Raw genomic sequence first — 18,487 nt, forward strand, 5'->3', positions numbered from 1 at the left:
GGGCCTGGATATAGTTTACACTTGATATTACAACTTCCACAAGGCAGTTTAAAGGAGTCTTGGATGGCTTTCTTTCAAAATCATAACTTCAAATCTGGATTCACATTCAAAACACAGATTCTACTACTGCAGCTCTTTTTTGCTCATTTGTTTGTTTTCTTTTAGCAGAAAGGGAGTGCTTAGCTAGTTAGCAGTAGGAAGCTGGGTGAGCAAGATCCCTCTACAGTGTTACTTGCTTTATACATTACACCTTGACACACCAAAACTGGAGCACATGTGCAGTGTGTTAATGCAGTTATTGTTTATATAGCTCTGTTAAAATGGCGCAAAAAAAGACCAGATCCACAAACACTGATTGAGAAGTGCACTTCACCTTAGCAGATGGTGAAGCCTAGCCAACAGCCAGCCCACTGACCACACCCCTAATGATGCATCAGTAACTTCAAGCCCTAATAATTTAACAAGTTAGCTATGAAAACATCCATCCCCAGTACAATTGTCGTGAAACGGAAAATTAACTAGAGAGACAACAGAATATACGGCTGTAAACAGGTTTATTTTAGCTTTAAAGTTGGCCATGCTTTTATCAGCATCTATAGTTACTGACTCTCTTTGAAAGGCTGTAAATAAACAGCAGTTTATGGAAATGCATTTTTCAGCCCTCAAGGGTGCTTTTCTTACAGGCTGAATCTAAAATGGATCTAAAATTCAGTGGAGGGCCCTTTTACATAATCAATCCAGCACAAAAACGGTGAGGAGCCCCTCAGGTAGGGGCCTTACCTGCCATCTTACCTTGTCGAAGCTCGATGGACTGAAGAATGTTGTTTAGATGGATGATAATGAAAATTAATGTTTGATGGCTCTTGATGATTATGTAATGTAGATGATATCTGAGCTCCTGATGAACAGCGTGATAAGAACACAGACACGAGAACATGAAAATGCACGTAGAAAAACAGTCACTTTTTACAGTTCAGGACAAAGTCGGTTTAACTCGCTGCAATGAAATGTGCTTTTATTCTCCACAAATGTTAAGGCTTTTCACCATCCACTGATTAATATAAAGCATTAGAAAATATACAAATTTTAAAGGAGTCATGCAAATACAAACTTGCATTTTGTGACATTGTTTTTACTTCGACTTTGATGGGTAATTGTGCATCCTTGCTAGAATAGTAAAGCAGCCTGCACCTGAAAACTGTTTAGTGTAGTCTCAGAAAATCACAGTTTGAAAAAAACAATCCGGTTTTGGTGATGAAGACAACTGACGATGTCAATGAAGTGATGATTGATTGATTGATTGATTGAATCTTTATTTTGAACATGTTGAAAAAGTATTAAAAAAAAATAGAATTAAAAGAGACAAATGAACAAAGCAAACAAAAGGAAAACGAGCAACCACAACTCCAAATAACGTCCATGTTCAAAATGACATGGCATTGATGATGATGGTTTATGATAATGGAGAAAAGGAAATATTTTTGACAGCCCATAAGCGGTAATAGGGATCAATACATCGAACGAACAAAAACATAAATGAACAAATTAAAAAAATTAAAATAAAATTAAAAAGTCAGACACCAGCTTTGACCACAAACCACCTGACCTTCTCTTCAGACAAAAAAAACGAAACACCACAAAAATGTCAGACCACAGGACGTACAATACACACAAGCCAAGCTACTGCACCTCCTGCCCTCCCCCTCCCTCTCCCAAACACAACACACCAACACTCAACCCGCCCCCTCCCAACCCCAACACAACCCTACCTGCTTATTTTTGAGGTCAAGCGAGAGCTCATAGTCAGAGGCGGCGGAGTGCGAGCCGGCCCCGTTGCGCTGCACCCTCAAGGGCGAGGCTGTGTGGTGCAGACTGGCTCTCCTCCCCGGGCCACCTCCTTTTGCTCCTCCCCCTTCCTCGTCCTCTTCCTCCTGTGCTGCTTCACCCTCGCGTGGCTTGGCCTGCGCCTCCTCTACCTCTTGCTTTGTCTTTGCCTCCACAACTTCTTCTGACTCTTGATTCTCTTTCTCTGCAACCGTCTGCTCCTCTCGGCAAGGCGAAGGGGCTTTAGGGGCTTCCTGTGGGGCCGCCTCGCTCAGAGCCTTGACTTGCGGCTGAGGCTCGGGCTCTGGTGCAGGCTGGGCTTTCGGCTCAGGTTCTGGCTGAGGTTTGACTTCGGGTTGGGGTTGGGGTTGAGGTTGAGGTTGAATCTGCGGTTGGGGCTCAGTCTGTGGTTGGGGCTGTGCTGGCTGAGTCTGTGGCTGAGTCTCTTGCTGCTGTTGTTGGGGCTGCGGTTGCAGTTCGGGTTGCGGCTGTAGCTGTGGCTGTGACTGGGCCTCACTCTGCAGCTCTCCTTCTCCTCCCTTCCCTTCCTGAACCATAGACGAGTCTGGAGAAAGGTCATCGCTGCAGAAAGGAGGAGAAAATGCAGAGTGAGGTGTCTGCTGCATCCGTGGTGAGCTCTGACCTCTTCTCCAGGCTGCCTGGGTTAGTGGTAAGATGTTGACCCTTTCTCTCTTTTTTCTTTTTTGTGCCTCATCACTCAACAGTTCATCTGTCTGCCTGCTCTGTTATGAATGCCTTTCTTGTCTGTCTAGACACTGACAGACAATGAAAACCAGGAAAACATAAAGCACAGAGCAGCTTATAAAACCACAGTGTACAAAAGTTAAAAAAAAAGAAAGAAAAAGATCAAGGCATTACTTCTTACAGCAAAATCTTTAGAAGAGAAAATGTGAAAAAAACAAGATAGTTAACAGCCAATAGTGACACACGCTCCCACACACACAGACGTAGGGGGGACAGTCATGCAGCCAAAACAAATGTCACTAAATGTGTGCCTGCTTGTGTGAATACTTGTATGTTGGAGTGTACTGTAGGTGTCGTTTTACACTTTAAAACAAAAAGAGGTGTAATAGGCATGTAATATACAGGAACAAATAATATATTTATATACTTTTTGTCCACATAGCAAATACCAGCTGTTTCTCTAATCATCCAATGTGTTTAAAGACATTTTGATCTAACTGACATCACCTTGAGAGCAGTTTTCAATGCTCCCTTCTCAGCTGATAGAAGAACATGACTAAGCAGTCATGTTAGTGGCTCAGTAAGGCTGCACTTAATCTGCCAGTATCATTTATCAGGAGTGCTTGTCAGACGGTCAAGAAGCTTCTGAAACACCTTTCCGTCACACCCTGATAACCGGGGCATTGGGATGTTCAAATGGAAATGCACACACACTGGCATCTGTGTTGAAGATAAAAGTAAGCATGGTTTAAACTGCTCTCACTGCCAATTTTTCTTTCTTTCAGTTGGACTATTTCTGCCACTTTGAGACGTACAAAAAAGTGCCTTCAAGAAAAAAAAAGTGATATTGACCACAAACCCAGCTGTGTAGAGTGTAGCTCTTATTTTAGCACACATGTGCCTTTAAACACATGGGACTGACTAATCTTTGATTACATATTGATGAAGTTTGAAAGACATTTCAACGTTTCTGTTTATTATAAGAACAACATGTATCAGCAGATTTTCCTGAAAGACTTACTTTGAATTTGTGCCGGTTTTGCACACCAGCTAAAAGTAACTGTGATAACAAGATAAGACTCCCCCCCCCCGTTATTGGATTTGGTGATAAGAATTGAATCACTGAGCATAAAATCACCACTTTTCATGCAGAACTTCAGAAGAAAGTCAACACGATTTTTCTTCAGAGGAAGACAAAGGGCAACAACAACAATAAACTTTTAGTTTGTGTCTTAAGTTGTCTGTCTAAAAAAAGCCTTCATTAATAATAGCATACTTATATACTGCATTTCTGCTAATGTAGAGAGTTAATAAATACAAAAAAAAAAGATCCCTTGATGGCGACAAAAACCTGTCTGCCGCCTTCTTCTGCACAAGAGGCCTGGGTCTCTCATATATATATATATATATATATATATATATATATATATATATATATATACGGCAGCACATAATAGGCTTGACAAAAAAGTATTCTGGTAATGGGTATAGCTAGGTCTGCTACTTCTAAAATAGAGCTTATATGAGCAATGAATAATGAAGAGGGAAAGTGTGCTTCTTCAACATTCAGCTGCAGGTGAGCTTTTTCTCATGCAGAAAATAGACCTGCCTGGAAAAAACAGAAGACTTCTTTTAGGGGAAGAGAGCCTGCCATGATCCCTGCTTACAATGTTTCCTTTCATTGTTATGAATCTAAATGTAGTCGTCCCGATTTGCATTTTGCTAGAGCCCCCGTTATGGTGAGAGATATTAAGACAACCAACAGGCGGCATGCAGCTGGATTAAAGTCAGATTCCAATAAAAGGAACAAAAAAAAAGAAGGAACAGGTGATCAAAGGGAATTATTTTTGAAGAGGCACAAATAACCATGAAAAACGAACGCATATATATATATATATATATATATATATATATATATATATATATATATATATATATATATATATATATATATGTAAGGGGATTGAGCTGTTCTATGTATCAAAGTGGCTGACAAGGCAAGGACAAGGTCTGGATGCTTCCTCTAATTTCCCAGTTCTGAAGATGGATGAGCGCAGTGGCCTCCATGCTTTTCATCCAGAATACAATTATAGTGTCCACTGACATCTCCTGCTCTCACTGCCATGATTGCGAACAGGCCGGTACGGTGGTGTGACGCGAGTTTGGGGCCGTCTGCTAATGCTGCATGCTGGGCTACAACCGCTAATATCACTCTCATAGAAAGGGAATCTCCACTTGTGTAAAATAAAAAGACAATCCATCCACCTTAAACAATCTGAATGAAATTCAGTACAGTTTTATAACATTTAGAAGGTAAAAGAAGGCAAAATACTATACAATGTACAGGTGTTAAATTGAATCGGGATGCATGAGAGAGTAGTTTTCCTTTGACTTATTTTGCAGTATTACAAAGTCTGGAAACATCTCTATGAATATATGCATGTCTTTATATGTAAGGACAGGCCCTTTGTTTCTGTACTGCATGAAGTAATAGTACAGAAGTCAGCAAAATGTACTTACTGCATCAAAGGAAAATAAGATATTCTACAGAGAGCTTGGTGACTGATATATTATCATACTCTACACTCTCTTACAGAATATAAAGTACCATATTGTTCCTTCAGCGGTACAATGGCTTGTCACTAGGGCTGTATCCCCCTAAGGTACTCCTTTTCTACCCTTGACAGGCTGTTTGTATCTCACAGAAACCGATCTTAAAGCTCCGGTGTCAATTTTGCACCTTAATGCTACAGCACAAAAATGAACCTGGATACAGGAGTGTGCATTCTATTCTTCTTTTGTATATATCATTCTTTAATCAATACTCATTCAGATTCTTGGAAACGAACTCACAGCTGTATAGCACTTTCCTTGTCTTATACAGCACTCAAAGCTTTATCACATGTGCAACTACAGCCAACTTAAACTATTTAGCATAACATGGATGTCATTGGACAGACACATGGATGAACACCACTTGGCACAGGGAAAACACTAACTTCTATCTAACTTAAATGAATAAGAAAACTGGAAAGCCATAAAATCTCCAAGTACAAAATGTTTTGTAATTTCTGCCTGGGAAAAGTACAGGAGTTACCTTGAACTCTGGTCACTAGGGTACATTTGTATAGAAACTGGACAGAAACTGACTTTTGCTGTACCCGTATTTCTAAGAGTGCTTATCAGGTTACTTAATTGTTAATATTGTGTGTCAAAAGTACTAGTACTATTTTAGCCCGGAGACACCCTCCAAAGAGTTAAAAGATAAATCTGAGACGTAGGGATGGGTACTGGTATCTGGTGCCATACATAAACGGTAGTAACCAGACCGAAAAGCAGCGCACATTTTGGTGCTTTATTTCTGTGCTTTTTTTTCCCTGAGATGTCATACACTTTGGATTCTAGCCAATCATTTTACCTTTCCAAGGATAGTAGGCGGGCCCAGGTACGTACGTTCTTTTAGAGCAGAGCTACAAATTAAAAATGCCCAAGGTGAAGCCGTCAAAAGTCTTGCTGTACTTCACAGCAAAAGATGCAAACTCAACAGCCTGCCACAAGTGCTTTAAGGTGATACTGTGCAAAGGAGGTAACACCTCGAATCTGATGAAGTTAAACTTTGATCACAAGCTAAAAAGGTCAAACACCACAGTTATCATATAGTTTTTGAGATTCATTAGAAATCTTAGCCAGATGACTCCACAGGCTCATCACAGTGTGGCAATATCCACATTATGGAAGAGTGTCTCTATCCCGCTTACAGCTTCGGTATGAGAAACAGGGCAATCCTTCTGTTCATGATAAGAGGCCAAATGAAAGAAAATGTCTGAAATGCAAGAATACCAATCAGGAAGGTGCGGGTTGTCTCTGTTCCAAATGGACTATTTTATTTCAGTTTATGATAGCTCACATACAGTCCATATTCTGAAACAATGATTCTCTAGATATCAATTATTGTTTCCATTTAAATGTTAATTAACTGGGCACCCTGCAAGATTTATTCATGTTTTCCAATAAAAATTGACCTTCAAGTACTCAAGGTATAGTTTAAATTGGACCTTTTCATTTCATCTCAATATTCATTTATCTTTTTCTAATCTTCCATTTCCATCACTGGAAAGTTATTAGATTGGTTAATTAGTCTAATTCCTTGCTTTACTTAGACTAATTTAATTACTGCATTTTGGGGTGATTTCCCACCTATAGTTTATTTATTCTGGTCCGAATAGTTGATGGGTTTGCAAACTTGTGGCTTTTCCCCATGGTTTGTTGTGTTTTTACACAGTGAAAAATCCAAGTGTACCCCAAGCAAATAAAAATGCGTCACTACACATCAAGTTAGACTATTCAGTTCTTTTATTGCAGAAGCGTCTGGGGCAGGAGCAATAAAAGTAAATACTGGAAGAAGGTGTTGTACCTGCAATATAGGAGAACATGGAGAATTTAGGTTCATTTCACAGCTAGTTGCTAGACCATACAGACCTTTGCGCATCTATAGTAGCTTGCTGCATTACATTAAAGCATATGTGGCTATGGGAAGTTTTGGGAACTGCACCGAGACCACCTCCTCAAAATGGTCTCGGTGCACTTGCTCAAATGCGATTACCGTGTTAAATGGACTAAACACAGCAGGTATGAAAACACCCTTAATAAAAGATACAAAAGCAGGTCCATCAACATGCTTTCACCTTCTCGTGTTAATGTTGTGAATTTAATTACGGTGATGCTTCCCAACAAAAAGGTAAAGTAATAAGATAGGAAAAATGACATCAGTAAGTCCCATCAGCGTGTGCCCCTAAAGCATCAAAGTTCTTTTGGCCTCATGGCAATCTTAGTTTCCCTCTAAAAAGCCTCCTGAGTGGCTCAGAAGCAGCTGTGCTCCATTTCTGAGTCCTAGCAAAGGAACATAAAGGAGATGCATTTTGGAGATGCTGCTCCACTGATATCCATTATTTCTGCTGTTAGGTAAAAGGGAGCAAAAGGGCAGCGGCAAAGAAATCTGTGTTCTTCCGACACGAAGCAACACTGATTGCAGGCAACATGGAAGTATATCAGGTTTTAAAGTCCAGGGTATCGGTAATTCATTCACATTGGCTGCCACATCTAAGATGTAAGCAAAAAAGAGCACATGCATTTGGAAGATGTAAAATTATTTAAGTTAAATGGAAGAGAATAATCTGGGGGTACTTTTTCTATTAAAGCATGGTATGTTTAGTTTCAGGCTGAGATGAAGAACAATTAAAGGAACTGTCACTTTTTGGAAATACCCATTTGCTAAGCAGTTTTAAAGTTTTTATACATAAAATTTTGTTGGGGATAAAACAAATGAGATATCTGGCGATTCTGTGAGCACTAGAAGTTTTCCTATGTCTGTGCTCAACTTCTCTAACCAGCTTTTGTGATGTTTCAGATCAGCTGAAGTGTGAAACTAAAGTAAAATACTGAAAAAAAAACTCACTGAAAAGCCTTCAGCTAATCCAAAATGCTGCAGCAAGAGTCCTGACAGGGACTAGAAAGAGAGAACATATTTCTCCTGTTTTGGCTTCCCTTCATTGGCTTCCTGTTAAATCCAGAATTGAATTCAAAATCCTGCTTCTCACATACAAGGTCTTAAATAATCAGGCCCCATCATATCTTAATGACCTTGTAGTACCATATCACCCTATTAGAGCACTTCGCTCTCGCTCTGCAGGCCTACTTGTTGTTCCTAGAGTATTTAAAAGTAGAATGGGAGGGAGAGCCTTCAGTTTTCAGGCCCCTCTTCTGTGGAACCAGCTTCCAGTTTGGATTCGGGAGACAGACACTATCTCTACTTTCAAGATTAGGCTTAAAACTTTCCTTTTTGCTAAAGCATATAGTTAGGGCTGGACCAGGTGACCCTGAATCCTCCCTTAGTTATGCTGCAATAGACGTAGGCTGCCGGGGGATTCCCATGATGCATTGAGTTTTTCCTTTCCAGTCACCTTTCTCACTCACTATGTATTAACAGACCTCTCTGCATTGAATAATATCTGTTATTAACCTCTGTCTCTCTTCCACAGCATGTCTTTTATCCTGTCTTCCTTCTCTCACCCAAACCGGTCGCAGCAGATGGCCGCCCCTCCCTGAGCCTGGTTCTGCCGGAGGTTCCTTCCTGTTAAAAGGGAGTTTTTCCTTCCCACTGTTGCCAAAGTGCTTGCTCATAGGGGGGTCATATGATTGTTGGGTTTTTCTCTGTATCTATGAAGCGCCTTGAGGCGACTTTTGTTGTGATTTGGCGCTATATAAATAAAATTGAATTGAATTGAATGGAAAATTTTAAAGTGTAGCTGCTATAGTCTGCAAACTATTACACTGCTGTATATAGAATGTACGCTTTGCAATTCAATACATCCAGTTTTTTTTGTTTCATTTTAAAAAAATTTATTTTTAATACAATTGTATTTGCAGTTCATTAAATAAAACGAATAAATACATTACTGTGTAAAAGTTTTGAAGCACCACTTATTTCTTTTTATTTTACTTTCAAGGGGCCAGACTTTTTTATAATTCTAAAGTAATCTCAAGCAACAATTTTCCAGGGCTTGTGAAGCTCTTTTTAAAGGTTTTCTTTGGATGACTCTAGGAATAGGAATAGGAATGACTCTAGTAAATACCAGACTACTAAATACTGTGACGCTACTGTAAGCAATGTACAGTATGTTAATGTTAATAGTTTTCCCAAAACATCCTGATTTACAGTATTCAACTGCATTCGTGAAGAAAGCTTTACAGTAAATTGTTACAGTTGACTCTTGGCAAGAAAGCAAATATGAAGAAATGTAAACCTATTACAAGTTTAGGAACAATGAAAGGAAACTCGAATTCAGAAATAAGCTATACCAGTCAGTTCTGTGGAGATTATCCATTACAGGGACTGTTTCATTTGGATTAAAGTTTCCACTGTAATGGTGGGTGGTTAGAAGGCGTGGGGGCCTTAATAGATTGATGTTAATGCTTGGGTTACTTTATTTTTCAAGATTTATTCAACTAGAAAAGTGCACCATAAGCACATTTTCACTGTAAAAACTGGGGTTCAGGAGGGTCAAAGAAAGTTAATGTTATTTGGACAGACGATGACATCAGTGACAACATTCTTTAAATAAGCGATGCACTGATTATGTTCCCGCTGTGAACTCAGTTGCCTCATGCTAGTTTTACTTGATCATTAACCTTGACCGCAGAGCTTTTGCTGCATCATCCCCACAGAGGTGTGCAGCAGGAGAGATGAGTTATTGGACTGTGTGACCATTGGGGTTCAAAGGGTCTATCCTCTGGTGGACTGCAGCCAAGGAGTTGCTGAAGAGGGCATTATGTGAACAAAACCACATCAGCAGAAGTCACAGCAAATAACATCCCCGAAGAAGAAGCTAAGTTATGGTTGCTTGAATTTAGAAGAGCGGCTTGCACTGAACATGTGTATTGTCAGTTAGCAAGCATTTTATTTTTGGCTTAATTTTCTTTGTACTTAAATCATTCCTTAAATTAAACAGAAATGAATTCCCTTGTCACCTCTGCTGAATTCCTCTTCACTCAGTGCCTACCCTATGTTTCTCATACTGCTCCCAGAGAATTAATCAGTTCATCAGGCAGAAAACAAGGGCAGGCTGAAGAGCAGAAGCCTCTGCATAAATAAGCATATTTCTCCCTTCGGATGCATGGTGAGGATGATGTATGGAGCAAATTTGCTCAAGTGTATTTGAAATTCATCACAGTCGCTGCAAACAGGGAATGCATGACTTAGTGTCATATGTACAAAAGAGACTTGAAGCTGAACAGGAGGGCACTGAGGAAAAGCTGAGGAAAAACTGATTTTCTTACGTTTTCCAGGTTATTGTGCTGCACACTTAAGCCAAAGAAATATGCTGCATTGCAGCCAACTGACCTCAGTCTCACACTGACGGAAAGAAAAAGTTTCTGAAGTGTTTCTGAAACTGTTTAGAGGCACTAAGCCCAGATAAAGAAACAACAGCTATTAAAATGCACAATGTCAGCTTTCAGCCAATTAGCAGCAAAGGCCCAGGTCCTCTCTAATCACCAGGTCAAGATTAATCATTTTTCTTCACCCTTAGTAAAAAAGAAAACAAAAAAACAAACAGCATGACACATTTCCGCCTTTTTCATCATTAATCTATGACCTAACCCCTTGCCAACCATGAACATTCACAATGCTTCAACAGGGGACGTTCCACTGATTTTTACTCAGTGTGCCACTTTTAAAATGCCATATGCTGATGTGACTGCTCAGGGCTATAAGTGGGAGACCTTGAGTGTGAGTACAGTGTGAGTACAGGGAATGATCTGTCTGCTGGCATTATGGTGCAGTTATGAGATGTATATTGCATTGGAAATGAGAAAAATGGGGCAGATTTTGAGGGTGCATAGCTCACTTAAACTTTATGACTGTAATGGACCCATGTCAAATGCTTTATATATAAAAGTTAAAGACAAGTTGCACTAACTTTACTATGAAAGTTTACTGGGAATGTAAGCTAAACCCATAGAGGCTTATTATTTAAGGACATTTGAAGATTTTGAGTTAAATGCTGACTCTAAAGTAAGTCATTTCCATTAGTTTTAAGAAATTTCTAAATATATCAATGTACATTTGGAATTTGACCAACTTATGCTGGCTTTTTGAGACTTTAACTCCAAAAACCTAAATGGCAATATAAAGTCGCTACAATGCTAACAATGATGTTAACATGCAGGTTTAACAGATACTTAAGTTTTGCAGACACACGATCACTAACCCTTTAAGATGCATCAGCAATTTTCCATGTGTGACAAGTGAATAAAGCCCCATTTATTCACAGACCTAGAGACTGGTCTGTGACCATCAGGCAAATGGCTGTTGCTAGCAAAAAATTGTGTATTCTCCAACCAGTGGACAAAAAGCTCCCTGTTATTTCATTGTATTATTAATGACCCAACTGCTAGCATATTTCTGTAGTCATAGCTTGAATGTATGGTCTTCAAACACTCAAGCTAATATTTTTTGCGTTCAAACAAAAAGTTACACCTTTTGAAACACGTTGGCTGGAGAACTTTACTTTGACAGCAAACCTCCTTTTCTAGACGAGTACTTAAGTGAGTATTTGGAGGATGGAAGGATGACGCTTAAGTAATTTATGCATTGAATAACACGAGAAACCTCAATAATTTTTACCATGTTTGTCATCTTAGTATGTTAACACTGACAAATTTAAACCGCAATGATCAAAGCTGTTAAATTTCATGGTCGTATAAAATTTAATGGTGTGTATTTGAGCCCAAAGTCCCGTATGCTTAGCAGATGTTTCAAGTTCCTATCAGGAATACTTGGATGCAGTAGAAAGTCATATCTGATTCCTTCCATGACAGATAGCACTCCATTTTAAAGATAACTCCATGAACTGTATCAGTTAGTTAGTTAGTTAGTTAGTGTGTACATTTTTATTGTTTGTACGATAAAATTGATGATGCAAGTGTATTGGGCTATGAAACTTTAATGTGGTTGTTGATGAGTGAGGTTGACAGAAGTCAAGAAATCATTCTTTGGGTGCAGTGCAGAGGAATCTCAGATGATCTGGAAGTGTCTGAAAGTGTGGACTGATTTTTTATATTTGGTTTTTGCAGTATTTACACCAAACCATTTTTTTTAGTATAAATGCTGTTTTGTTTTGTCGTTTAATGCCGGACTACTTTCCTATTATTCATACTGTGTGCAATATACAAGTTTAGAGAGTTACAAAAAACATAAATACTGCATTTTCTCTCTGGAGTTAAAGATATCCATCTGGTCTCTCTTCAGAGCCATATATCTTGTCTTTCAGTCTTTGTTTTCAATGATCAAGGTCAACTGGAGACATTTATCAGCTGCCCACACACACACGTCTGCAGCGCCATCAGTGCGAGCCACCCTCTTGTTTCAAAGGAGAAAAAAAGTCCGGAGAGGGACAGAGAAATCATTTTTTATGCTTTCTGCATATTGTGTAATTTACAGAAAGCTGGCAGCACTTTCTTGTCCATTCTTGTGAGAGAGGCTTCAGTGTAGGATGGATTACAAATATAGACATGACATGGTTAAATCATGAGATAGCCACAGATGACTCACATGGTTAAAGAGTATCTGTATTGTTTTTTCTTCCTTTTATTTTTTCTTTTCTTTTCTTAACAGAAAAGCTCATTTTGAATTCATTTTCTACAAGAAGATGTTGTTAAAATTGTTATAAGATGCAGTAAAATCTTCTCTTCACCAAAAAAGGCTGTTTTTAAATGGCTGATGAAACCTACCCTATGCAATTCACCTTCAGTGGACATGCAGTGATGCATGGTGTGGGGCATCACCCTTCTTTGTGCTGTGATCAATCTTGAATTGATTGATTATGTAGATGCCAGTCAATACTGTGCTCACTTGGGTGGAAGGACAGAGCTCATAAATACAACTGTTTAGCATGAAAGAGGAAAACATTTGATCCCTACATTCTGAGCAAGCAGAATAAGCAGACGACTAAGATCAATGCCAACCAGTTTGTGTCTCCGAAAGCAAAGAATGGCCCTTTGGCTCTTGTTAAAATCCCACACAGGCTCTTGGGTCTTTTGCTAAGGGCCAACGATTTGTATCACAGGTTTTGCAGGTTGAGGTAAGAATGCAAAAAGAGTTGCAACACAAACAGCGCGTTGCCTCCTGCTATAAAGAGAAAAAAGCCAGAGTTTTCTTTATCGTGTTGAATTTCAAGAGTAAACAAGAGGATACTCACCCCAGAAGGTTGAAGGAACAAACTAGTAGCACATACAGTATGCAAGTACATACAGAGACCAGTAACCACAGGCATTCCAATGCAATGTCAATGAAACATCTTCCCAGCAACAACAGAGTACAGGGTATAAAAACAGGATGGGCTCGTGAAATATGCAAGCCAGTATTTCAAATTGAATCTCTTCAAAAGCTGTTGCCCCAGGTTGTGGGTAAAAGCGAGAAAGACAGCAAGCAATGCGGAGACAGAAAGAGAGAGAGCGGCAGTGGAAATTGCATCGTAGATATACGGTAGACACACTGCAGTAATATATAGTTATATACACAGCTCAGGAATCATGGGCAGGACTTCAAGGATGGAAAACGACATACACCATCATTCAGTGTCATAAAATGTCCCCTATAAAACTGGTGTCAACCCTTCAATCTAGAAAAAAAATGTTCCTACATTAACAATTTGCCTTGTGAATATGGAGAATTTGCTCAATGCATTAGTTTCAGTGTATGATGGACTTATACTAATTACAGCAAACCATACTATATTCATGAAAACGTTTCAATCGTCCTGCAGCTTTCAACTTCAACAGGAGAGCTGGAGGAAAATTCTAGAAATCATCAAATAATGAATGTTTGTACAAAATGTAATTGTATTCCATTTAGACGTTGTACATATTTCAATCAGTGACACAGAGAAAGTGATTGACATTCCTAGAGTGATGGTTGTAAACATCCATTCTTTAAATCTTGCTACTGTGGTGCAATTACAATCACAATTTTGATTGTAATTACATCAATCAAATCAAAGTAAGCCAGTCGCCGTTACTATGATGTGATGATTTCATGTGTATTTGCTGCTTTATGCAGAGATATGCATTTTTCCCTACATGTGTTAGAAAATGTTTAGATGCAGATATATTGTCTGGAAAAAGAAGGGCAGATTGGCAGCACAAGTTGGTTTAAAAAGGCTAAAGTCTATGTGAAGCCATGACTCACTGCTGTCAAGTCTGTTTGGAAGCCTAAAATCAAAAGACTTATGATTAAGTCTCTTGGACGTCCAGGTTATGTTACCCTGAAGATTTTGAGTCATGCATCGCAAACGTCATTTAGTACTTGTTACTAACACACTGACCGCAGCCAAGTGCTTGAAACTACCTTCACACACAAATGTAACACCACATTTCTCGTAAATGGATTTACTAGCTTCCCGTGAGCATGTGCATCATGTCCACCCTGCAGTCCATGTCATAAAAATCCTGAAAATCTGATAAACATTTACAGTGTGTCCACTGCAAAAGCAGCTTTTTATGGATGCCTGACAGAAAGGCACAGAGAAAAGGGGGTGCGGTCAAGAACTACAATGCCCGGAGAAAGATTCAGCGGCTGCTTCGCCTCGTTGCAAGAGGAACAAACAATTGAGCCCGTCCCCCCCACTCAGACAATTTCACAAACTAATTGCCTATTATGTGGCCTGTCAGGGGGAAATAAGAGTGTTTTTCCTGTTTTTGGCTCTTTTCCTTTGTCACATATTAGAAAACATCCTAAGGCAGATTCCCCATGCAGGAATTTGTATTTGAACTTGGCTCTCTTTAGCAACACAGAACACTTGAAACTGAACACTTCAAGGATCACACAATAGCATATTCACGATATTTACAGTAACAAGAGAAACTTGGAAAATGCTTGTTTGGTGTTAATATGGAAAAAAAGTCTGAGAACTGTTGAAAATATATATTAAACTAAACTTCATAGACATGCAAGCTCTTGTGCTTAAGAGAATGGGACTAAATCACATGTCTCACACTGCCTGTTGTCCAAGTGAATCTGAAATGTTTCACCTTTCAAATTATTAGACAAAGGTGCTTATGAACTAATATGATAACTGTAGTAGTTGTAATATGCTGGCCTCTTTCTACTACCTTGCAACTCTACTGACAATAAAGAAATATGATTATTCAGCAAGCATGGTACTTGTTTCATTGTAATTCATCACATGGTTATGATCAAAGCGCTGGGTGTCAACCTGAGTTTGACAAACTCAGTTACATGTTGTCTGTATGCTGATGTGAAACTGGAACAAAAGAGCTGAAAAAGCCACTGATGTGAAATGTCAAGGTAAGTTAACTGTAAGTTTTAGCTGTGAGTCAGTGCTGTACTGCAGTTTGAAGACAGATGTACATTTTCTGCAATTATTCACAGCTGTGTGAGCATATTTGTGGAAAATGCATCAGAGTGAAAAGGGATGGAATGAAGGAACATGAAATGATGTATAGATCATGATTCAATTATCCCCCCCAACCCGGTCTAAATGAATACCACAAAAACACCACGTAAAAAGTCCATCCTCTTTTCACATGGTGCACAGTCATTGGTGAGTAACAATATTTGTCACCACTGAGATTCCCTTTACAGCAAGCAAATATTCAACTTTTGAAGAAAGAATGAACCCTGAACTGTTATGAACCACACGTTTTTTTTACTGAGTATTTTATTACTCATGTACTTATTAAATCAAAGAAGGCGAGCCACCCACATCACTCACCATGATCCTGAATCTCCTGGGAGCTACTTTATGTCATGTGGGCGAGTGAACAGAGAGATACTATACTGGCAAATATAATATAAATATAAATTTAAGACTACCCTGATTAAAGTATTCATGTATGTTTTGATTTTCTGGTTGAGCTCGAAGTGTTATTTGGAGAATTAAAGGTTAGGCTTTCAAGGGTGCAAATCAGAATTTCTTTAGCAAACAGCTTTTTGTGCTAATAATTTATAGTCAATCAATCAATAGTCAAGAGGAGAAAAGTCAGATGCATTTGGTTCTTCACTAAAAAAAAGTCTAGGTTACCTGAAACTGCTCAGAACAGACTTCAGTCTAAGTGGTTTTATACAAAATATTGACGTGAGTGACTTACTGATTACATGTGTAGTCCAGCTACTGGAAACATAATCTCAGCAGACAGACACCCACAATTACCAATAGGCCCAACTATATCACTCCAGCAATACTTCTAGTATTTACTAGTACAGCTTAAATCTACAGTCGTATTAAAAAGAAACTTCACCCTCTTTCAGTTCTAATGTATTATGTATTAAACTATCAATATTTATTTTAAGTTACGCCGCAATGCAGAAGTAATTTGGGAAATTAAGTACAGTCCACTTTTTACAGCAACAACTTAAAGTAAGTTGAAATAATGACTTTATCAGTCTCAGACTTCAAGTGGAGGAATTTTGTCCCACTCTTCTTTACAACGTTGCTACAGCTCATCAAGATTTGTGGATAATCTTTATACACAGCTCTCTTATGGTCCAATTTGTGGCTGTTGCCACAAATTGATTTTCTTTTTCTTTTCTGTTGTAGATTAGCTGCTGTGCTTGGGATCATTTTCCTGTTGCATGACCTAATTTGGGCCAAGCTTTAGCCGTCAAACAGACAGCCCTAGTTTTGAGTCTAAAATTATTTTGTATACAGGATTTGATGGCTGATTCAGTGACTGCATGTTTTCCATGTCCTGTGACTGCAAAAGAAGCCCAAATCATCCCTCCACCACCATGCCCAAGGTGTATACATTCCTTGTAACATGACTGTATTTATCCTAAATTAGTGCAGCAGTCACAACTGTTACCGGTCCGTGTGTCGCTTGGCACTGGGCCGCGAGAGTTGAGGCTTGGGTGTGAAATTGATGGTTTTCAGGGTTTTTATCGTTAACTCGGTCTTTTCCCATGTTGTATTTGTGTGTCTTATTTTGAAAGAAATATTTACGCGTTACCATAGCGACCAGAGAGGATTAAGGGGCAGAAAGGAGGATGTTACTTTCAATGTTGTTGGCCCATTTTCAGGAGGTCGCTGCTAATAAAGTTACACAATTACACAATGAATTCATGTTTATTATTATATTTACAAAATATCGCAGTTTTTGTCATGGTGGTATCATTTTATTTTGTTGTTTTATATCCGCGACACCTTAAAGGCCGGTCCGTGAAAATACTGTCTGACATTAAACCGGTCCGTGGCCCAAAAAAGGTTGGGGACCGCTGCTTTAGTGGACTACTCCCAACTGTCTGCCACTCTGTTGTTTGCTAGTTTAGCATTATCATAATGCTACAGATGCCTTATTGCAGAGGTGTGGACTCGAGTCACATGACTTGGACTCGAGTCAGACTCGAGTCATTAATTTTATGACTTTAGACTTGACTTGAAAAAATGTTCTAAGACTTGTGACTTGACTTGGACTTTTACACCAATGACTTGGGACTTGAATTGGACTTGAACCGGTTTACTTGAAAAGACTTGATATTTTACCCTAAATATAAAATTTAACATGCATATTATATAGAGATTGAAAATGTGACGTCATTCACGGGTAGAACCGCAAAGGATTCTGGGAACTCGTGGCAAGCGGTACTAGCGCACGCAGGCTTTCAATTGAAATCAGTCACACAGCGATAAAAAGAAACACAAAAATGTCAAGAAGCCGTTGTATTATTAACTGCAATAGCCGGTCGCATGACAGCCACGGGAAGCCGACGGGTAAAGAGATCGGTTGTTATCGGATTACGTCGTTGAAGAGAAATTGTTCGAGCCATGTTTCCGAAGTAACAAAGAGGCGACTGGATTGCAGCCATTCAAAGACCAATTATAACGTCCCAGAACACTCCAGCTCACAGGTTAGTCTGCTCCAAGCATTTACACGAAGGTCAGTGTTTTTTAGTAGTTAATACGTCATTTTCTTAACATAATTGGTGATATAGGTTACAAGCAAGTCTGGCGCTGAACAGAAATTGTCGCACTATGCTCCTTTGTTTATTGTGCATAAATAGTGAATTGTCCTGACACAATATTGTGTTTCGCTTCTGTTATTATGGTACATTGACAAAAACATATACTTTTATTCACAGGGTAAAACAGTTGTTTTGTATCACTAATTGTCCAGTACGATTACAGCAGGGACGTGCAGAGAGGTTTAAAGGGGCGGGTGCTCAAAGTTAAAAAGGGGCACATTGAACCATGCTGAATAACAACAACACACATTCATCAAGAATCTAATATGGGAAGGACAGGGCTGTGTTGATCTGAGACTGTAGACATTAAAAAGTCCACAGGAGAGATGGTAGCTGATTAAACAAGTGTCATGAGATAATAACAAAATGCAAAGATTGGTGACAGCGCTTGGAACCATAAGGCAATGAAAAACTGTGACA

General features: G+C 39.1%; 1 protein-coding gene across 1 annotated transcript in view; it reads right to left on the reverse strand.

Moving 5' to 3' along the window:
* The window catches only part of iqsec3a (IQ motif and Sec7 domain ArfGEF 3a), a 123,315-nt gene that overhangs the window by 57,350 nt on the left and 47,478 nt on the right, over nucleotides 1-18,487 (reverse strand). The window contains exon 3 of the mRNA XM_085252707.1: nucleotides 1,770-2,406. Within this exon, the coding sequence (XP_085108833.1) occupies nucleotides 1,770-2,406 (637 nt within the window). The remainder of the gene's footprint in view (nucleotides 1-1,769; nucleotides 2,407-18,487) is intronic.

Source organism: Mchenga conophoros, linkage group LG17, assembly GCF_057382185.1.
Source record: "Mchenga conophoros isolate Kocher_MC1m ecotype Shallow Benthic linkage group LG17, M_conophoros_male_GT1.1, whole genome shotgun sequence".
Classification (NCBI taxonomy): domain Eukaryota; kingdom Metazoa; phylum Chordata; class Actinopteri; order Cichliformes; family Cichlidae; genus Mchenga; species Mchenga conophoros.